The sequence below is a fragment of the Dromiciops gliroides genome, chromosome 2 (genome assembly GCF_019393635.1).
Source record: "Dromiciops gliroides isolate mDroGli1 chromosome 2, mDroGli1.pri, whole genome shotgun sequence".
Classification (NCBI taxonomy): domain Eukaryota; kingdom Metazoa; phylum Chordata; class Mammalia; order Microbiotheria; family Microbiotheriidae; genus Dromiciops; species Dromiciops gliroides.
This window is the reverse complement of record NC_057862.1, coordinates 293,104,470-293,121,176: the sequence shown is the minus strand read 5'-3', so window position 1 is coordinate 293,121,176 and position 16,707 is coordinate 293,104,470. Positions and strand designations below refer to the sequence as shown.

Genomic DNA, 16,707 nt, shown 5'->3' with positions numbered 1-16,707 from the left:
TCCTTCTCATAGCCTTGAACTAAATTTGCTTGACACCTTTTTCAAGATACACACTGTATTAGAAGTAGCTGCCTCCTAGAAAATCTAGAAAACATTTCTATTTTAAAAACTAATGTATAGATACGTAAGGAGAGAATGCCCGTTTTTGTGGTTTTAATAAGCTATAGACAGTTATTTCTGTTATCTTGCTATGAAATGTTATCCACTCACTCTCAACAGACATAATTGAAGTGGGCAGCGCCCTGGGACCTCCATCCCTGAATGCTTCAATGCAGGAGTTCCAGGCCTACACTCACACAAGTCACCATCAGAGGTACCACTGAGGTAAGGGAAGGCTAGCATGGAGAGAAGAATAACCTTTCATGGAAATGAAATGCCCACTTTATTTTCATTATTCAATTTCATAAAATTTCTGATAACACTGGGCCCAAACTTGGCAGTTGTAATCTCTCTCCTTTTTCTGTCTCAAGTCCCAAGTTTCTTTGGAAAAGTGGCAAAATACAAATTTGTTCTGTCCTCAAGGGTGAAATGTTTCTTTTTCCTTCTCTAAAACAATAGCATTTACCAGAAACTATATATCTGAGAAGCTCACATCTTCTTTAGCAACATACTCTTAAATAGCCAACCACGTAAGTGGCCCAGTTTCTATTGTGGCCCATGTCTTACTCTCTTCCTGGGAGATCTTAGACCAGAAAAGTATTCTCAGGTACATAGCTCCTACAAGTCTCTAGGTCTTACCGAATCTGTAGTTACTTTATTCGGTATAGCCCTTTAAGTCTGGTACCCTGATAGAGTCAAGCTCTGATATTCAAGTTCCCACATCTTTTCTTTCCACCATTTTAGTCATTGACAACGATGTTTTTGGTTGTCATATTGAGTCTAGAATAGCTGGCTTGTTGCCTGTATTTTTGAACATCCATCCCCCTACCTAATTCCCCCAATTGCACTTAACTGTCATAAGTTTAGTAGTTTAAGGATCTGTAACTTGTTTTGAATCTCCCCACTGACACCCCCATACCCTAGATATTGACTAATATATCTTGTTACTGGATCTTTAAGAGCTTCTATGGCCAAAAGACTCATCACCCTACAGCCAGCCTCATGAGGACGATCCAGGCTTAGCTGTTCCTCAGCAGATGCAGTTCACTACTAGACTTAATACTCAGTGCTTTCCTAATTTAAGACCTGAATTCCACTGCTCTAGTCTTTGAAAACATGATCACTCTGGTAGGACTGCAGTAAGCAAAGATCAAACCTGAACAAAATGCTTTAGAAATCTCTAAGACAATACTATCTGGAAATTGTTTGAAAAGATTTTATGAAATGACAGATTCTTCGCACCTACTTTAGCACTTATAGACTTCCTGATTAACAAAACAGCACTGGCTGTTCATATAAAGACTACCTAGCTAAGTATGAGGAGGCTAATCAAAGAGTTGACCATGGGGTAAAGAATTTTTTTAACCATAGTAGTTTACAGCAACTAAGGAAAACATTGAAGGAGTTCTAGTCTATATTAGTGAAGAGAACACCCATACAGATCGTTAAAGTTTGTAAAAAGGGGCTGGCAACTTTTATGTTCACTTTTATTTTCTGTTCAGAGGTAAGATTTGGGTGGTACTGAAGTTATGTTGACAAAACTTTTTTTAAGTAGGCTTCCAGTGGTGCTAGTTTATCACTGTCTCTGCTAAAAAGAAAAGTGTAATATTTAAGCAGTCGTTTAAGTAATTATCCCAATTTATTTCATTTGAGAGTGGAGACTTTTAACAATAGATGCAATCTGAACGGTTCCTTTATCTAGTAGGATTAGGTTAGGTATATGAAAGGCAAGGTGGGAAATAAGAATAGCACCAAATAAGAAGTCAGTCACTTTATTGAACGTCAGATTCCTCTTCTGTAAAATGAGAATATAGATACTACCTATTTTCCTAAGCTAATGTGAAGAAAGCATTTTGGAAAGCCCCACATTATTGTTGACTGACATTGGTTAGCTGTAAGGGGAAGGATCCTAGAGCTCACTGATTAGTCAGTAAATAGCTAATTAATTGCCCCTTTGCAAGCATTTCCTGTCCATAAACTTTTTGATTTTGGTATGGTGAACTATGTAACTTTGTACAGGTTCTAAATTTTTTCATTTATTTGCGATCTTGGAGAACCCAGCCTTCTATGTTCAGTTTAGTTTACTGGGTGACATGGAAACACAGAAGATAAGTAGAACTTAAAATCTAGAAGGCAGGAATAAACCATGTTCACAAATTAAAGCATGTTCTTATAAGGTAGATGTGATAAGGGTCATAAGAGGGATATAAAGTGCTACAATCAATAATAAACGTAGGATGCCTTGAGGAAGATGGGTCGGGACCATGGCAGGTAGTACTATGAATGGTAGGCTAAGTAGTTTGTGCTTTATTCTCTGGCTATGTCCAGGGAACACTGCGAATTCTAGCTCTCAGATTCTAGTTCTTACCTTCATGAAGTCTTTCCACATAAGCCCAGCCTGAAAGTAGATTTACCTTGAGCACTTTTCCTTAGTAGAGCTCTCCTTTCCTCAATCACGGTATAGTGTGTAACATTCATTCATACATGCATACATACGTGTGTATATACTTCTATAGATACCTGCCTCCTTCATTACAGTATAAGAGCAAGAACTGTACTTTATTGTTTTTGTGTCTATCCGAAAACCAGTAACCAAGGGGGTCTTGCATGTAATAGTCCTTTACCATATATTCAATTGAGGCATGTCATGATCAAAACTACCTTAATATTCAGATGTTTGTTCTGTTCAGGATTTCTTGTTTTATGACTGTCAGGTTTTATAAAAGCTTTTTTCCCTTTTTTTCTTCCTTTTTTTGGCTAAGTTCCAAGCAACTGGTTTTTATTTTTTGTTTTTTAATTAAGATCTTTTTTAAAAATAATTTGTAAGGGGCAGCTAGGTGGTGCAGTGGATAGAGCACCAGCCCTGGAGTCAGGAGTACCTGAGTTCAAATCCGTCCTCAGACAATTAACACTTACTAGCTGTGTGACCCCGGGCAAGTCACTTAATCCCAATTGCCTCACTAAAAAAAAAAAAATTAAAATAATAATAATAATTTGTATCAGTGCAGTGTAAAGGGTTATTTTTCTGTCCTTAAATGCAAGGTTGTGTCATTTTCTAAATGGCATCAGTTTTATCAGATTTGTACATATTTTAATATTGTTGATTCTAATCTAAATGTGAACAAATGGAACACTTACCCAAATTGAGAAACCTGGATTCTAGTTTAGCAAATCTCTTTCCCTCTCTGGATCCCACTTTCCCCGTCCATAAAGTAATAGGCTAGATAATACTTAAGGGTCTTGCATATTCTACAACTTAAATGGTTAAGATGCTGACAGTCTGAGAGCACTTAGGCACCCCTGATTTCAAAATAGACACACCATTTGCCAACATAGTGCAAATTCAATTAACCAGAATTCCCAAGCAGAGATCTTAGTCTACTTTTAGAGATAACAGAATGAGCACATATTTGTTTTTAAGCAAATACATTCCAGACTAGGACTCATAGCCTGTATAAATTCATCCTGATTTCTTATACTTTAACCACATAACAGTACAGTGAGCACTGCAGGTAGAATAGTGGTCCTCAAAGGACATTCCACAAGTTCTGCTAGTTGTCCAACTGTTCCTACCACACCATGCAATTTCTATAATCCCCAGCCTTAGCCCATCAAGCTGCAGTTTGCTACCCACTCTTCCCAGCTTGTGTGGGGAGGCACCAAGCCACTGCCTGCATTTTTAGTCCTGGGAAAGTCTAGAAAAAGCCTGAGGGGGTTAGAAGGGAGAAAAGCAGAGGAATCCCAAGTAGGGATACCCAACTCACTGGCACCTTTTGTTGCCAACTTAAACATTTGGGGGGGGGGCAATAAGGGTTAAGTGACTTACTCAAGGTCACACGGCCAGTAAGTGTCAAGTGTCTGAGGCCAGATCTGAACTCCTGAATCCAGGGTCGGTGCTTTATCCACTGCGCCACCTAGCTGCCCCTGCCAACTTAAACATTTAATGTGCCACACTGTCTCATGGCAAAGAATACTATCTTTGCCTTGAACTTAAAAAAACTTAAAGAACCACTGGTTTAGAATGATGACCTTGAAGTCCTATAAGATCCTTAAATATGCAAGAAATATTAACAGTACCATGTGGGACACTAGAGTTTCACAGGGATACATAATATAGTGGAATAAGCACTGAGCCATAAGGAGATGACTTCTAATATTGTTATTAACACATTAGAGGACACCAAGTGGGTGAGTGTTCCAATTTCTCTGGACCCCATGTTTCTCACCCCAAAGTGAGGATGTAGGACTAGATTCTCTAATGTTCTTTGAGCTAAGCATTTTCTCCTAAGGCATGAATGTGACTAACACATTTTTAAAAGGTTTTTAAGAAAGAAATTTTCTGCCTAACCTTCAATAACAAAGAACATCTCATTCCTGTAGCATTTTGATTGAGACTTTACTACATTAGCTTAACATCTTAAGTTATACGAATTTAGTAAAATTAATGGTTAGATCACAGTAGCATTTATTTTTAAATGAAATTTTTGGAGTGACTCAAAAGCTCCCTTAAGATACATTTACAATTCATTGTTAAGCTGCACTCATTACCTTAACAGAGTTCTGCAGGGAAAAGAAATCATACTGAATAGAAAAGGACCTCAATCATGGAATGGTAGAACTGGGAGAGACTAAGAAAGCATCTAGTCTTCATTTTTACAGATGAAGAAATTGAGGCCCAGGGGGCACTAAGTTAGGGGTGGAGCCAGTATGAGAACACAAATCTTTTGGTTTGTAGTCCAGAGCAACAGAAGGGGAAATGAAAACAAATTATGTCCAACCGTATTGGCAGCAAAGGCTATAAATACAGTCATGGAAATAGTAACTTTTGGAAAAATAGTTTGTTTGGTATTTTGGTCCTATTAGAATAGGATAATATAAATAAATAAAATCCTTAAGTGGATTTGTTACATAAGGCCCATTTCTAAGATTTAGTTCAATAAATCATGAAACTCGTTGATAGGACAACAGATGGTCAACTAAGAAATAAGCAAAACACATAGGGCCAAAGTTGTCCTCTGGAGCTCTCTAATTCTACCTTATATTCTTTAATTTAGAGGTATCAAATTCTCATGTAGCATTTGGTTGCTAATAATCGCCATGGCTAAGCATGCCTCTGTAACGATTGGAATGACGCCACCTGCTGGAGACTTACTGTAGAAGAGTTCCACCCGTGAAACGAAGGTCTTGGAGGGCAAGACCAGGAGTCTTTTCTTTGGCATCAGGAAGTGACGCTGGCTAGTGGGAGGAAGAAGGAAGAGACTGGCACTCGGTCTCGTGCTCTTTACTGGGAACACTGGTGGAGAAGACAGCTAGAAATGCGCTCTCCCTTTAATAGATAGAGGAATCTAGGCCTTTCTTCTCTCTTTACGAAATTCTTATTCTCCTTAATAAATGCTTAAAAGTCTTAACTCTTGCTAAAGCTTATAATTTATTGGCGACCACTCATTAGATTTTAGACAGTTTAGCCAGAATTTTAGCCCTTAACACCTCAAAGTCAAGTCTATTTTCACGCTGGTATAGTTAACTAAAACTGATCAAAAATGAAAAGTTTTGGAGCAGCTAGGTGGCACAGTGGATAGGTCCTCCTGACTCCAGGGCCGGTGCTCTGAGTTCAAATCCGGCCTCAGACACTTGAAACTTACTAGCTGTCTGGGCAATTCATAACCCCAATTGCCTCACCAAAAAAAAAAAAAAGTTTCTAGCATCTTTCCTACACTACTCCACACACCCCCCCCCCATTCAGCTATACAAACAGTAATAAAAATTGATATTATTATACAGTGCTTTAAAGACTTACAGATTACTTTAAAGGTTCTATGACAAATGTCTTCATTGGTTACTTTATTACCCAGCTAAACTGGCTGAATTTGTAATGAGTGCTTTGTATGCCTTACTTCTTAAGTCTTTTCTCCCAAAAGCCTTAGCTTTGCCTAACATTTTTAGTTTACAAAATTCATTCTCATTTGATCCTCACGATGGGGTGAGGAGGTAGTGATCAATAATCAGTGCTGGGGGGGGGGGGGCAGCTAGGTGGTGCAGTGGATAGAGCACCGGCCCTGGATTCAGGAGTACCTGAGTTCAAATCCGGCCTCAGACACTTAACACTTACTAGCTGTGTGACCCTGGGCAAGTCACTTAACCCCAATTGCCTCACTAAAAAAAAAAAAAAATCAGTGCTGGGGCAAGCCTGCAATTTAATTCTGGCTCCAAATCCACTGTGTGCTCTGTGCTATGCTGCTGTTGAGTTAATCAGCAAGCATTTGATCAGATGCCTGCCTACTATGTACCAGGCATTCAGCTAGACCCTGAGGTATGAAGACAAAAATTAAATAGTCCTTGCACCCAAGAATTGTGTACACATAAGCATATGTAGAATTATACATGTATGTGTATATGTTACTGGATCATGGCAAGGGTAATGAGGCAGGGCAGAAATCATTCCCAGGATCTCTATGGGGCACAGCAAGGTATTCCTTGTGGTACCTATGGGTTTCAAATGTAATAGACATGCAAAATAGGTTAAATAAATATATTTTAAAGCCTTGTATTTTATGGTTAAAATTTTCTTTTCTGCTTTTGTCAGCTATTTTTACCAATTCAATTTAATAACCTTTTATTAATCTCTAACTTGGTGCAGCTCATTATTAATCAGCAAGCATTTATTAAGGGTCCTTCATGTTCCAGGCACTGCTCTGTAAGTGCTGTAGAAACGAATACAAAAGTGAGAGAGTTCCTGGCCTGTAGGAACTTGGTCTGAGAGACACTATTGAGTTAGAAGCCTGGCCTTCTGACATAGAGCTTCCCTCCTTATGCATGCTGTAGATTGATGGCATTCTTTCTTGACTATATAGAGCCTATTCAGCCTTATCTACAACCCTCCCTTCATTCCCCAGGTCCTGAGCCTATACTTCATTTCACTTAAATAATATACATAATGTAACTGATGTTTATCGTGCAAATTATTCGTGTACCTACTTTAAGCATGCTCACCATCAGTTAAAATGCAAGCTTGAGACAAATGATAGGTTTATATATTTCTTCAGTTTTCTTCCCTACCCATCTTCAGGGGGAAATGTAATCTTGATAATCTGTCTTCAGTTTTATCATTGATTATAACCTTGAAATCATATTGAGGGTTCAATTTCAACATCAGGTCTTCATGGCCTTTCCCTATTAGGTAACATTTGTTTTCAACTGACACATTAAAATCCATTTACATTACTTGAGCATCAGGTGTAATTTTATCATTTTGAATTTGTTTTATTCGTTAGCGTTAGTATCATAAATAGTACAGGTGGTTTTATCGCAATTTCTCTGTGTATTTTCTTTTTATAGAATGTATGTATTTTTGGGGGGAATGCGATGGATGGATGGATATACATACACACTTATGTTACATAAATACATGCTGTGAGTAGGTATAAATACCACATATATATGTGACATCCTAAATTTCAAACTCATAAAATCTCAAAATTGGGGAGAACCTCAAAGGTCATCTAGTTCAACCTGAACCAAATGATTCCAGCTTCTATTTTGAAAACTTTCTTTTTTCTTTTTTTTTTTTTCCCCCTGGGCAATGGGGGTTAAGTGACTTGCCCAGGGTCACACAGCTAGTAAGTCAAGTGTCTGAGGCCGGATTTGAACTCAGGTACTCCTGAATCCAAGGCCGGTGCTTTATCCACTGTGCCACCTAGCCACCCCCGAAAACGTTCAATGAAAGGATACTCTTTGAAATACCAAATATATTGCCATTATGTGCATACTAAAAAGCATAATGTGGTGAGAAGAGTATTGGCTTTCGAGTCAAGTCTGTCTTCATGTCTTGGCAACGTCACTTACTAGATCTTTGACGGTGGACATCTAAACCTTTCTGGACCCATTTCCTCACTTGTTCAATAGGAATAGTAATAATACCTCATGATAATTGTGAGGATTAAATGAAATTATGGCTGTATAGTGCTTTGTAACCATAAAATGTGGACATACCCGTTATTATTCGTATAACGGTATAAACTTGAATGCTGTGACTGGTATAGGAGCCTGGAAGACCGGTGCACTGCCAGAGTGAGAGCCAGGAAGACCTTGATTCAGATTCCCATTTCAGACTACAGCTATGACCCTGAACAAGTCACTTAACCTCTCTAAGGTCTCAGTTGCCTCATCTGCAAAATTAGTTGGAACCAGTACCCCCTAAAGCCCTTCCCAACTCTAAATCTATAATCATGAAACCAGGTTATAAGCTTTACCTCTGAAACAGTGCCCCAGACAACCCTTTAAAGACTAATTAAGACAAATTGTTGATCTGGATCAATATTCATGAAAGTTGTTTATTTATGCATAGTTCCCACACAAATGAAATCCTAGGGCTGGACCAAAACTAGATAATATCAAAATGCTATCAAATTCTTCATTCTAAAACAGGAGAGGCACAATATCATTATTAGTATTATTTATTATTATTCTCAGTGTTTCATATATCCAGGGTCTTATTTTGGGTTTAGGAAAACTTCCCCTTAAGATCTTCTAAAATTGCAAATAAGTTTGTGTTTGTTTCTCTTTACCTACTCTCTAATAGAACCTTTTTGGATCTTTTCTATCTGTTAGGAAGAAAGTTGCCAATTGATAATCAAAGAATTCATTCATAATTTACAGGCTGTATCTTGGTATCCACATATTAAGTTCACTCTCTTGTACTTTTTACATTGAGTATTGCACTGCAAGGTTATTTTATTTGCACATGAAAATATATGGGTAAATTCTAAAAATGAAACACACTGCTACTTATTTAACAAGTTAAGCCTCAGTTATCCTGAAAATCTGGTTGATCAGAAAGCGCTCTCCTCTAATTGATGGTCAATTAAAGTTAAAATAGGAGAAGGGCCTGCTGGCTGGCTGCCATGCATTAAGTAATTAAATTAGCTAATGGCACCTTAAGAATAGTATGTATGGTTCAGAGAGTGCTCAGTGATCTTGGGCAAGGAATTTCATCTCTTTGCACCTCAGTTTCTCTCCTAAATAGGGACTAACTATCCTGTTCTTCCCTTCCTTCACAACATTGTTGGGGAAATTAAAAGAAAGGCACCTAGTGAACTTGATCAAGCATTATAAAAATACCTATTCAAGTAGGGAAGACAATGGATGTGGTAGAAATAACACTGGATTTGAAGTTAGGACACAGATGCCCTAGTTTTGTTCTGGGTTGTGGTCCTTTAGCTATCTGACCCTTGGCCATTATTGTCTTCCATCTGTAAAAGGAGTTAATACCACCGACCTCACTTAATTGTTGTGAGGATCAAATGACAGACTATGTATGTGTAAAGAACTTTGTAAAGCTGTATAAATGCTCTTGCCATCATCATCATCATCATCATCTCTGGAATACCTTTTGCAGTAACTCATTTCTGTAGTACTTTCCTCACAACTCTATGAAGTCAGATGTGAAATGGCATAGTGGTGGGAAATGAGGTTAAGAAAGGTTGAGGTCGGGGCAGCTAGGTGGTGAAGTTGATAGAACACCGGCCCTGGAGTCAGGAGTACCTGAGTTCAAATCCGGCCTCAGACACTTAACACTTACTAGCTGTGTGACCCTGGGCAACTCACTTAACCCCAATTGCCTCATTAAAAAAAAAAAAAAAGGTTGAGGTTAAGTAATTTGCTCATTGTTACACAAATAATGGAGGAAGAATTTAAACTTAGGTCTCCTCATTCCTAAGAGTGAGAGGGAACAATGTAGCCCATCCAGCAACTCACTGAGCTTGTCCTTCTGTAAAACAGGAATTTTTCTCTGAGCAGTAAGGATAAGTGACAAGGTATACAAAATACTTTCGTTTCTTAAGAGGAAGATGTCATATGCATTGAAGGTATAGACAAAACATGGCACCAAGAATGAAAGATCCTGGGTATGGCAATACTTCTGTCCTATAATGATAGGCTCCTAGTGGAGAATATTAACTCAATAGTATTCTTCTAATGTTGGATGGGCAGGTAGGTGGAACCTTTCTCCAACGACTTTTCTTCCTGAAGCACTCTTACAGACTTCACTTGCTTGGAGAAGGAATAATAATGAGGGAGTAAGTCAGGTGCAAGTACAACTCAAATACAGCTTGAGGAGGAAAGGTAAGAGCAGAAAGCTCTGTGTCATCATCACAGTGGTTCACTTTTCCTTTACAGGAGTCTCTGTTTTGACAGTTTGCTCATTTTTATTTCAAGAATGAGATTTAATTTTTTAGGTAGGTAAGTGGATAGTTTATACCTTTGAACCAAGCAACTTATCCAACAAACTCCCTTACCATATTCTGGGTAAATGAGTTAAATTCTCAAGAGATTCTCTAAGAACATGTCATTTGTTATTTCATTAAGGTATTCCTTATTCCACAGGCATTTTATTGTAGAAATTCTTGGCCAGACATATCTTTTGGAGCTTGTTTGTGCAAAATATGCAGTTCTTTGATTCAGTTGCACTGACCACTTAAACAATTTTTCCTCAGGCTTCTAATTTGACTAAGATGAACTGTAAAATACCTTCCAATTCTGAGATTCATATGAGAGATTGTATATATATATATATGTATAATATATACATGCATATTGTGTGTGTGTGTGTGTGTGTGTGTGTGTGTGTGTGTGTGTGTGTGTAAAATTCCTGTGGTTAGAATTCAGAAAGCTAAGTTCTTTGCATCACCTCTAGAAGCCAACTAACAACATTCTCTAGGCTTATATTTATATATAAACAGAAAATGCAGTTTTCTTTATCCACCTATCCCAATAGATTCTATCACATCTGACTTGGTGGATCTGAGTTAGCAGGAAAGAGTTTAGTTGGGCTAGGTTTTGAGACTCATTACCACCAATCCAGAAATGTGTTCTTTTGGTTTAGAAGTCAGAACAGGGTTCTTTCCTTTTCTCAGTAGTGGTTCCTGGGTTCTTGGATCTGAGAGGAAAAGAGCTCCTATAGATTCTGAAGAGGTGTCAAATCCTACATTCCAATTGGTATTTGCTTCCTGGTCTTGTCTAGATTAAAGGATCTAAGTTACAGGAACCTAACTTTAAGGTAAGAAATGATCTGTACATAAAATTACTTAAGTGGTAGCATAACTATAGTCCCACTGGTTACCTAGAACAAGGTGCATGTAACTTTGTCGATGAATGTTGTTCAGGTATATATAGATAGCCACTTTATCTGCTACAAATCCCAAATGTGAGAAATAATACTGTATCGGGCACACTTTTTTAGTATTAGCTTGTAAACAATAATTTAGTACTTTTCAGGCTGGCTTTAAGAATCATTGAGTTTATGTGCCTAAAATGGAAAATTTGCAACTTTGGTGTTATGCTCTTGTAAAAGTAAAATATTATATTCAGCGAAATGTAGAATTAAGATCTAACTGTACATATTCCAGAATATTGTAGTAGCCATTTATTTTGTAAAAGATTAAACATGCTTAAGTTTATGTAAAATGGCACCTACCCAAAGTTAAGAGAAATTTAATATGGGTCTCATTTTCTCCCTGCCATAAAGCAGCATGATTTATGTTGAACAGTTAGAGCAACTCACTCCCACTGGTATATGCAAGTGTTTCAGGCATCCTGTTAATGTTATTCCAAAAATCCCACCCTTCACTGGCTTTTGAACTAACTGTCCAATCTTCACATTCACCAAAGCCTCACTTATTTTACCCAAGAACAACCATTGGTTTGTTCTTCTGTAATTCAGCAAACCCTCTCTCTGCCTCCTTCCCACCTACCCCCAAACTCTAGTTACTTGCTATATACTTAAACATGCTTGAATGATAGTCTCTCTCTCATGAGAGAGAACAGTTACACTTAAATTATGTTTGGGATTGCCTCTATTCCATGTTACCCCATTCAGTTGTGCAGGTCACTTGTGAACTGTAACTCTCAAACATATCTCACTTCACTCACGGTCAGTTCACTGCTGGGGAGGAGGAAATAAATAGTTTATTTGGAGGATGAAAGCAGAGCAAATAGTCCTCCCATAGGACATCCATCTCTTTCAGAGGACTTATTCTAAGTACCTTCCAAAAAGATGAGCAATTTCTTTCCTTTTCCCCAGGGGTATTACATATAAAGTATTAGATATGCATGGATTTGGGGGCTCAATGAATTTTGCTTTGTGTTACTTAGTAATTATGAATTTAATGTCTGTGTAGGAGCATAACTTGATAGTAAAACAGTGCTTACCAAATAAAACTGACCTGTTGGTTAAGATGATGGAAATAACTGCTAGTGTAAATATGTTCTTAGATGTTGGGTTCTTTTGCTGGATTAATGTAAACTGCTTTGTTTGCAGGGTTTATTGTCATCCCAAAACCAGGCCAATTCTCCAAGTGGAACTGTAGTATAGTCATCCCACTACTGCGAACAAAACTCACCCCAGGACAAGGAGTAATGACAAGGGCACCAAGAGCTGCTCTCTTCAGCCACAGAGCATCGACCTTTCTAAAATGACCGAATGTAAACCTGGAATTCTGGGAATCATAGTGTGGTACAGAAGAGTAATATCATAGGTCCTTTTTTCCAGTGTTGTTTCCTTGGCTGCTTACCCAAAGAATTTTCTGTTTTAAAGTAATTCTTTTGGTGTTGCAGTTAAAATGAGAAACTAGGTTTTCTTGCTTTTTACTTTAAAGTTCAATGTAATTAACACATATATTATATATATATGCATATATGTATACATACATATATATATATACATAGTGTAAAATAAAATGTTACTTGGACAAAAATACCCTCAAGTTCGGTTGTTATAAAATAGTACTTAACCATTGTTTGTTTTTTGCACTGATTTTTTTATACTTGAGGTGGTAAGACAACCTAGGAATGCACTCAGAGAGTCATTTTTCTGACTTCAATATATAATTCAGGAAGATGGATGCTGCAATCATAGATTTGTTTTAAAATTGCACTTAAGATAGTTTAATGCTAGTAGAGTACTTTAAATATGGATAAATGGACTTCCCAGCAAATGCTAAGTTGTGGAGATAAGAAATCCTTTGTATCTATTAAAACTTTATTTTAATAATAATGTTTCTAATTGCAATCAACTCTGTATTATAATGTATAAATGTAATTCAGTGATTAGGGAAAATGGCTTTCACCTAGTAATTTTCATCATCATTTAAGAGTATTTCTAACTCCGAAAAACATTAATATTAAACTATTTTAAATATGCAGCTTGTTTATTTTCTGTTAAATTGGCTCAATTTCGATGTAATCAGTCTTTTGTTTAATTAAACGTTTGGTTAGTAATTATTTTATTCCTTGAACACCTTGTCCTCTTCGGGCCTTTAAATTTCAATTTTACTGCGGCTATTCATGAAAACGACTAATTCTGTACCGAGTTTATTCCCTAGAACTCAGTTTTCTACCTTTCTTCTGTTCTCTTCTACTAGGATGACTTTTTTTTTAAGGCTTTTGTGTGTTATGACATGGAATCTTCACAAAGTTCGTGTTTTTTAAGTTTACCATTCAGTTCCTTTGTCTGACAAAATTAATCCTTTTGAGCAAAGATCTATATTATAGCTAATTACATCTGTCTTCTGAGGTCAAAAATTAGATTTCAACCATAAAGTCAATTTGCATTTGAAAACCTTACAGAAATCTAAGCATGATTAAGGATTAAGCATAAAGGTGCTTTTCATACTAATCAAATGTAAGATGATCCAAGATGTCTAATTATTTCTCAGGTCTAATATTTTTTTCTTTCTTTTAAACCAATTAAGTTGCATACAAGTGACCCTTTTATCTCAGGTTCTCTCCAACCATATTTGTATAATAATCCTCCAGAAAAACTGTCACTCCAACAATTGCCAAGTAGAAAAATAATTCTCATTAAAAAAGTCATATGCAATTTTACCTTTTTGGGTGTTTATTTGTGAAAAACTAAACCATAAAGCAACAAAACCATATGAAATAAATATTTCATTTGATATTACTAGAATCATTTATGACCCTAAGTGAAAGTTTAAAATGCCTAGAAAAGATAAAGATTTCATGAATTAAAAGTATAGAATGCATGCTACATACTTTATTCCTTAAAATATGGAACGGGGCATAGGTCCATGTGATTCTTTAATTGGATTAGTGTCACACTTGGTCTTAAGGGTTTAGGAAGATGAATTGCAAGTCTACCTTTAACAACCAAGTACTCTAATGCTCTTGATGGATCAAAAAGCCAAAAATTGGACTAAATGTACAAACCAAAGAGTGGCTCAGAAAGCTCACCCTACCACTCTCCTCACCTGTGTAGATAAATGGGACTTCCCTTCCAGGATGGGTAAACTGGTTACTCTTAAAGGTCCTGTGATGTCTGCAAAAAGTAGACTATAGTCATCTTACTGAAGATCCAGATCTGAAAATCGAGATGGGTCTAGATTCTAGATAATCAAAACTTTAGCATCATCATTAACCAAACATCAGAATGAAGGCTACTTAAATATTTAAAGTATGTGGCATTTTTAGTCAAAGCACTGCAGGGTTTGTTTTACAGGTGAAGAAGCAATTACAGTTGCATCTGAGTATTACAATATTTACTGCACATTGTAGTAAAGAGCTACTATGAAAGACATAAGAGGAATGGAAGAATGTATGTCATGGTTATTTGGTTTTTCCTAGCCTGTACTCTATGACAAATCATCCTTGATTTTTTTTTGGGGGGGGGGGGCAATGAGTGTTAAGTGACTTGCCCAGGGTCACACAGCTATCAAGTATCTGAGGCTGGACTTGAACTCAGGTCGTCCTGAATCCACCAGGGTCAGTGCTTTATCCACTGCACCACCTAGCTGCCCCATCCTTGATGTCTTTTGACACAAGCACCACCACCATTTTAAGAAGAATAAAATTACCAATAATTTAAACAAAATCTTAAGTGTGTAAAACAAACAAACAAAAACTAGGCTCTTACTTAGAAACCTAACTTGAGTTTTTCCTACCGAGTATAGTGATGTCTTAGTTGGCTTTGGAATGCTGTGTCCTGTTCTGTGTATTTCCCATCCATTTGTATGAAACTACAGATGGAAAATTAAATTATATCCAGGACAACAGTCATGCATATTAAATACTAAAGAAACTTTTGGTTAGCTGACCTTGCAGTTTCGTGAACATTTAATTACTTAAACTATACACTGTGCTTGAGAGAACCATGTAGATTAGGGTATAATTGTGATCTATAGCAGTGGTGTCAAACTCAGAAACAGGGACCACTAATTCATACATAAGATTCCTACAGACTGCACACTGACTTAGTTTTAAAGTGTAATATCTTTGTTTCATTATATTTTTATGTATTTTGTTAAATATTTCCCAGTTACATTTTAATCTGTTTGAGCTGCACTTGGAAGTGCTGTGGCCAGCTGGCTATATGTTTAACACCTCTGGTGTACAGCATCACAACAACTATTATCTTCTATGACTCAAAGAATGTTAGTGCCAATGACCATATTAAAATATGTCTGTTAACTTTGGAAACAATTATCCCTAGTTCAAGCCTCTATTTTTCTAGTTCTTTTTTCATAAAACTGGTTCCTAGTCAAAGCTGCCATACACACGAGTAAAAACTTTAAAAGCAGCTCTCTGGAAATGATGTAAAGTGTTAGGCTATAAACATTTTGTATGTCCCAGTCTTTATTTTGACCATCATTAGACTCACCCTATTCCATTGTTGAATGTTTCTGACTGCTAGAAACTACTGAGCTAATATTTATATCCCAATAACTGCCACTCATATCCTCATAACTCCAATGTAGCAGGGGATAGTTCTAATTCTGTGCCCTGGTGCAAAACAAAATAGGTCTAATCCTAACCCTACTTAAATACAACCATTTAAATTTCTTGTATAGTATCTTCCTGATACTTATATCTTAAAATGGGAAGGGAATAAACATTCATTTAAGTACCTGCTATGCCTGGCACTCTCTATGCTAAGCTTTTTTCAAGTATTATCTCATTTGATTCTCACAACTAGCCTGGGAGGTAGGTGCCCATTTTACAGTTGAGAAAACTGAAACAGAAAGAGGTTAAGTGACTTGGTAGTCATAGCTAGTTAATATCTGAGACTGTATTGATGTCATGGCTTCTTGACTCCATGCCCAGTGCTCTACTGCACCACTGTATTTACAACAGCAGGACACTTGCCTGCAATATTAAATCTGACTCAAATTTTAGTCAGTTTAGGTACAGAGGTAAAAAGTAATTACTCTTGTTCATTAAAAGAATAAACATCCTTATAATTGTATTGCTCACATCTAGATATAGATAGAAATTAGAATGGGGGGATATAGGAAGAAAAGGCCCAAGGCTGATGAAAATATACCTATTTTTTGAGGGTTGGTAGAAACTTGGTGTAATTATTCTAAAATTTAAGGCTGTTCTTTTGATCATAGATCAAAAGGGATTTCAGGGATTCAAATTTGAGTTGCTTTGGAATAAAAGACATGCCTTTAGAATCTTGCTTGCTTTGGAAATATTTATAAATTATTAATAGTTAATTATTAATATTAATTTTGCACTTCCCAAGGGAAAAATTTCAGTGGTTTTTTTTTTAATTTATAACCTCTCCCCTTTAGAATTTGATGGAGACCCATTGAT

At 36.8% G+C, this 16,707-nt stretch overlaps 1 protein-coding gene across 6 annotated transcripts in view; it reads left to right on the top strand.

The window, feature by feature from the left end:
• WDR20 (WD repeat domain 20) overlaps positions 1-13,963 on the top strand; it is a 94,162-nt gene extending 80,199 nt beyond the window's left edge. For 2 of the 6 annotated variants that reach the window (XM_043985241.1, XM_043985249.1), the window contains 3 exons: positions 220-324; positions 11,010-11,152; positions 12,413-13,955. In XM_043985241.1, the coding sequence (XP_043841176.1) occupies positions 220-225 (6 nt within the window). In that variant the 3' untranslated portion in view covers positions 226-324; positions 11,010-11,152; positions 12,413-13,955. Of the gene's footprint in view, positions 1-219; positions 325-11,009; positions 11,153-12,412 lie in introns of all 6 variants that reach the window. The other 4 variants (XM_043985245.1, XM_043985242.1, XM_043985244.1 and 1 more) reach the window with 4 other exon arrangements.
• The last annotated feature ends 2,744 nt before the right edge of the window (positions 13,964-16,707 follow it).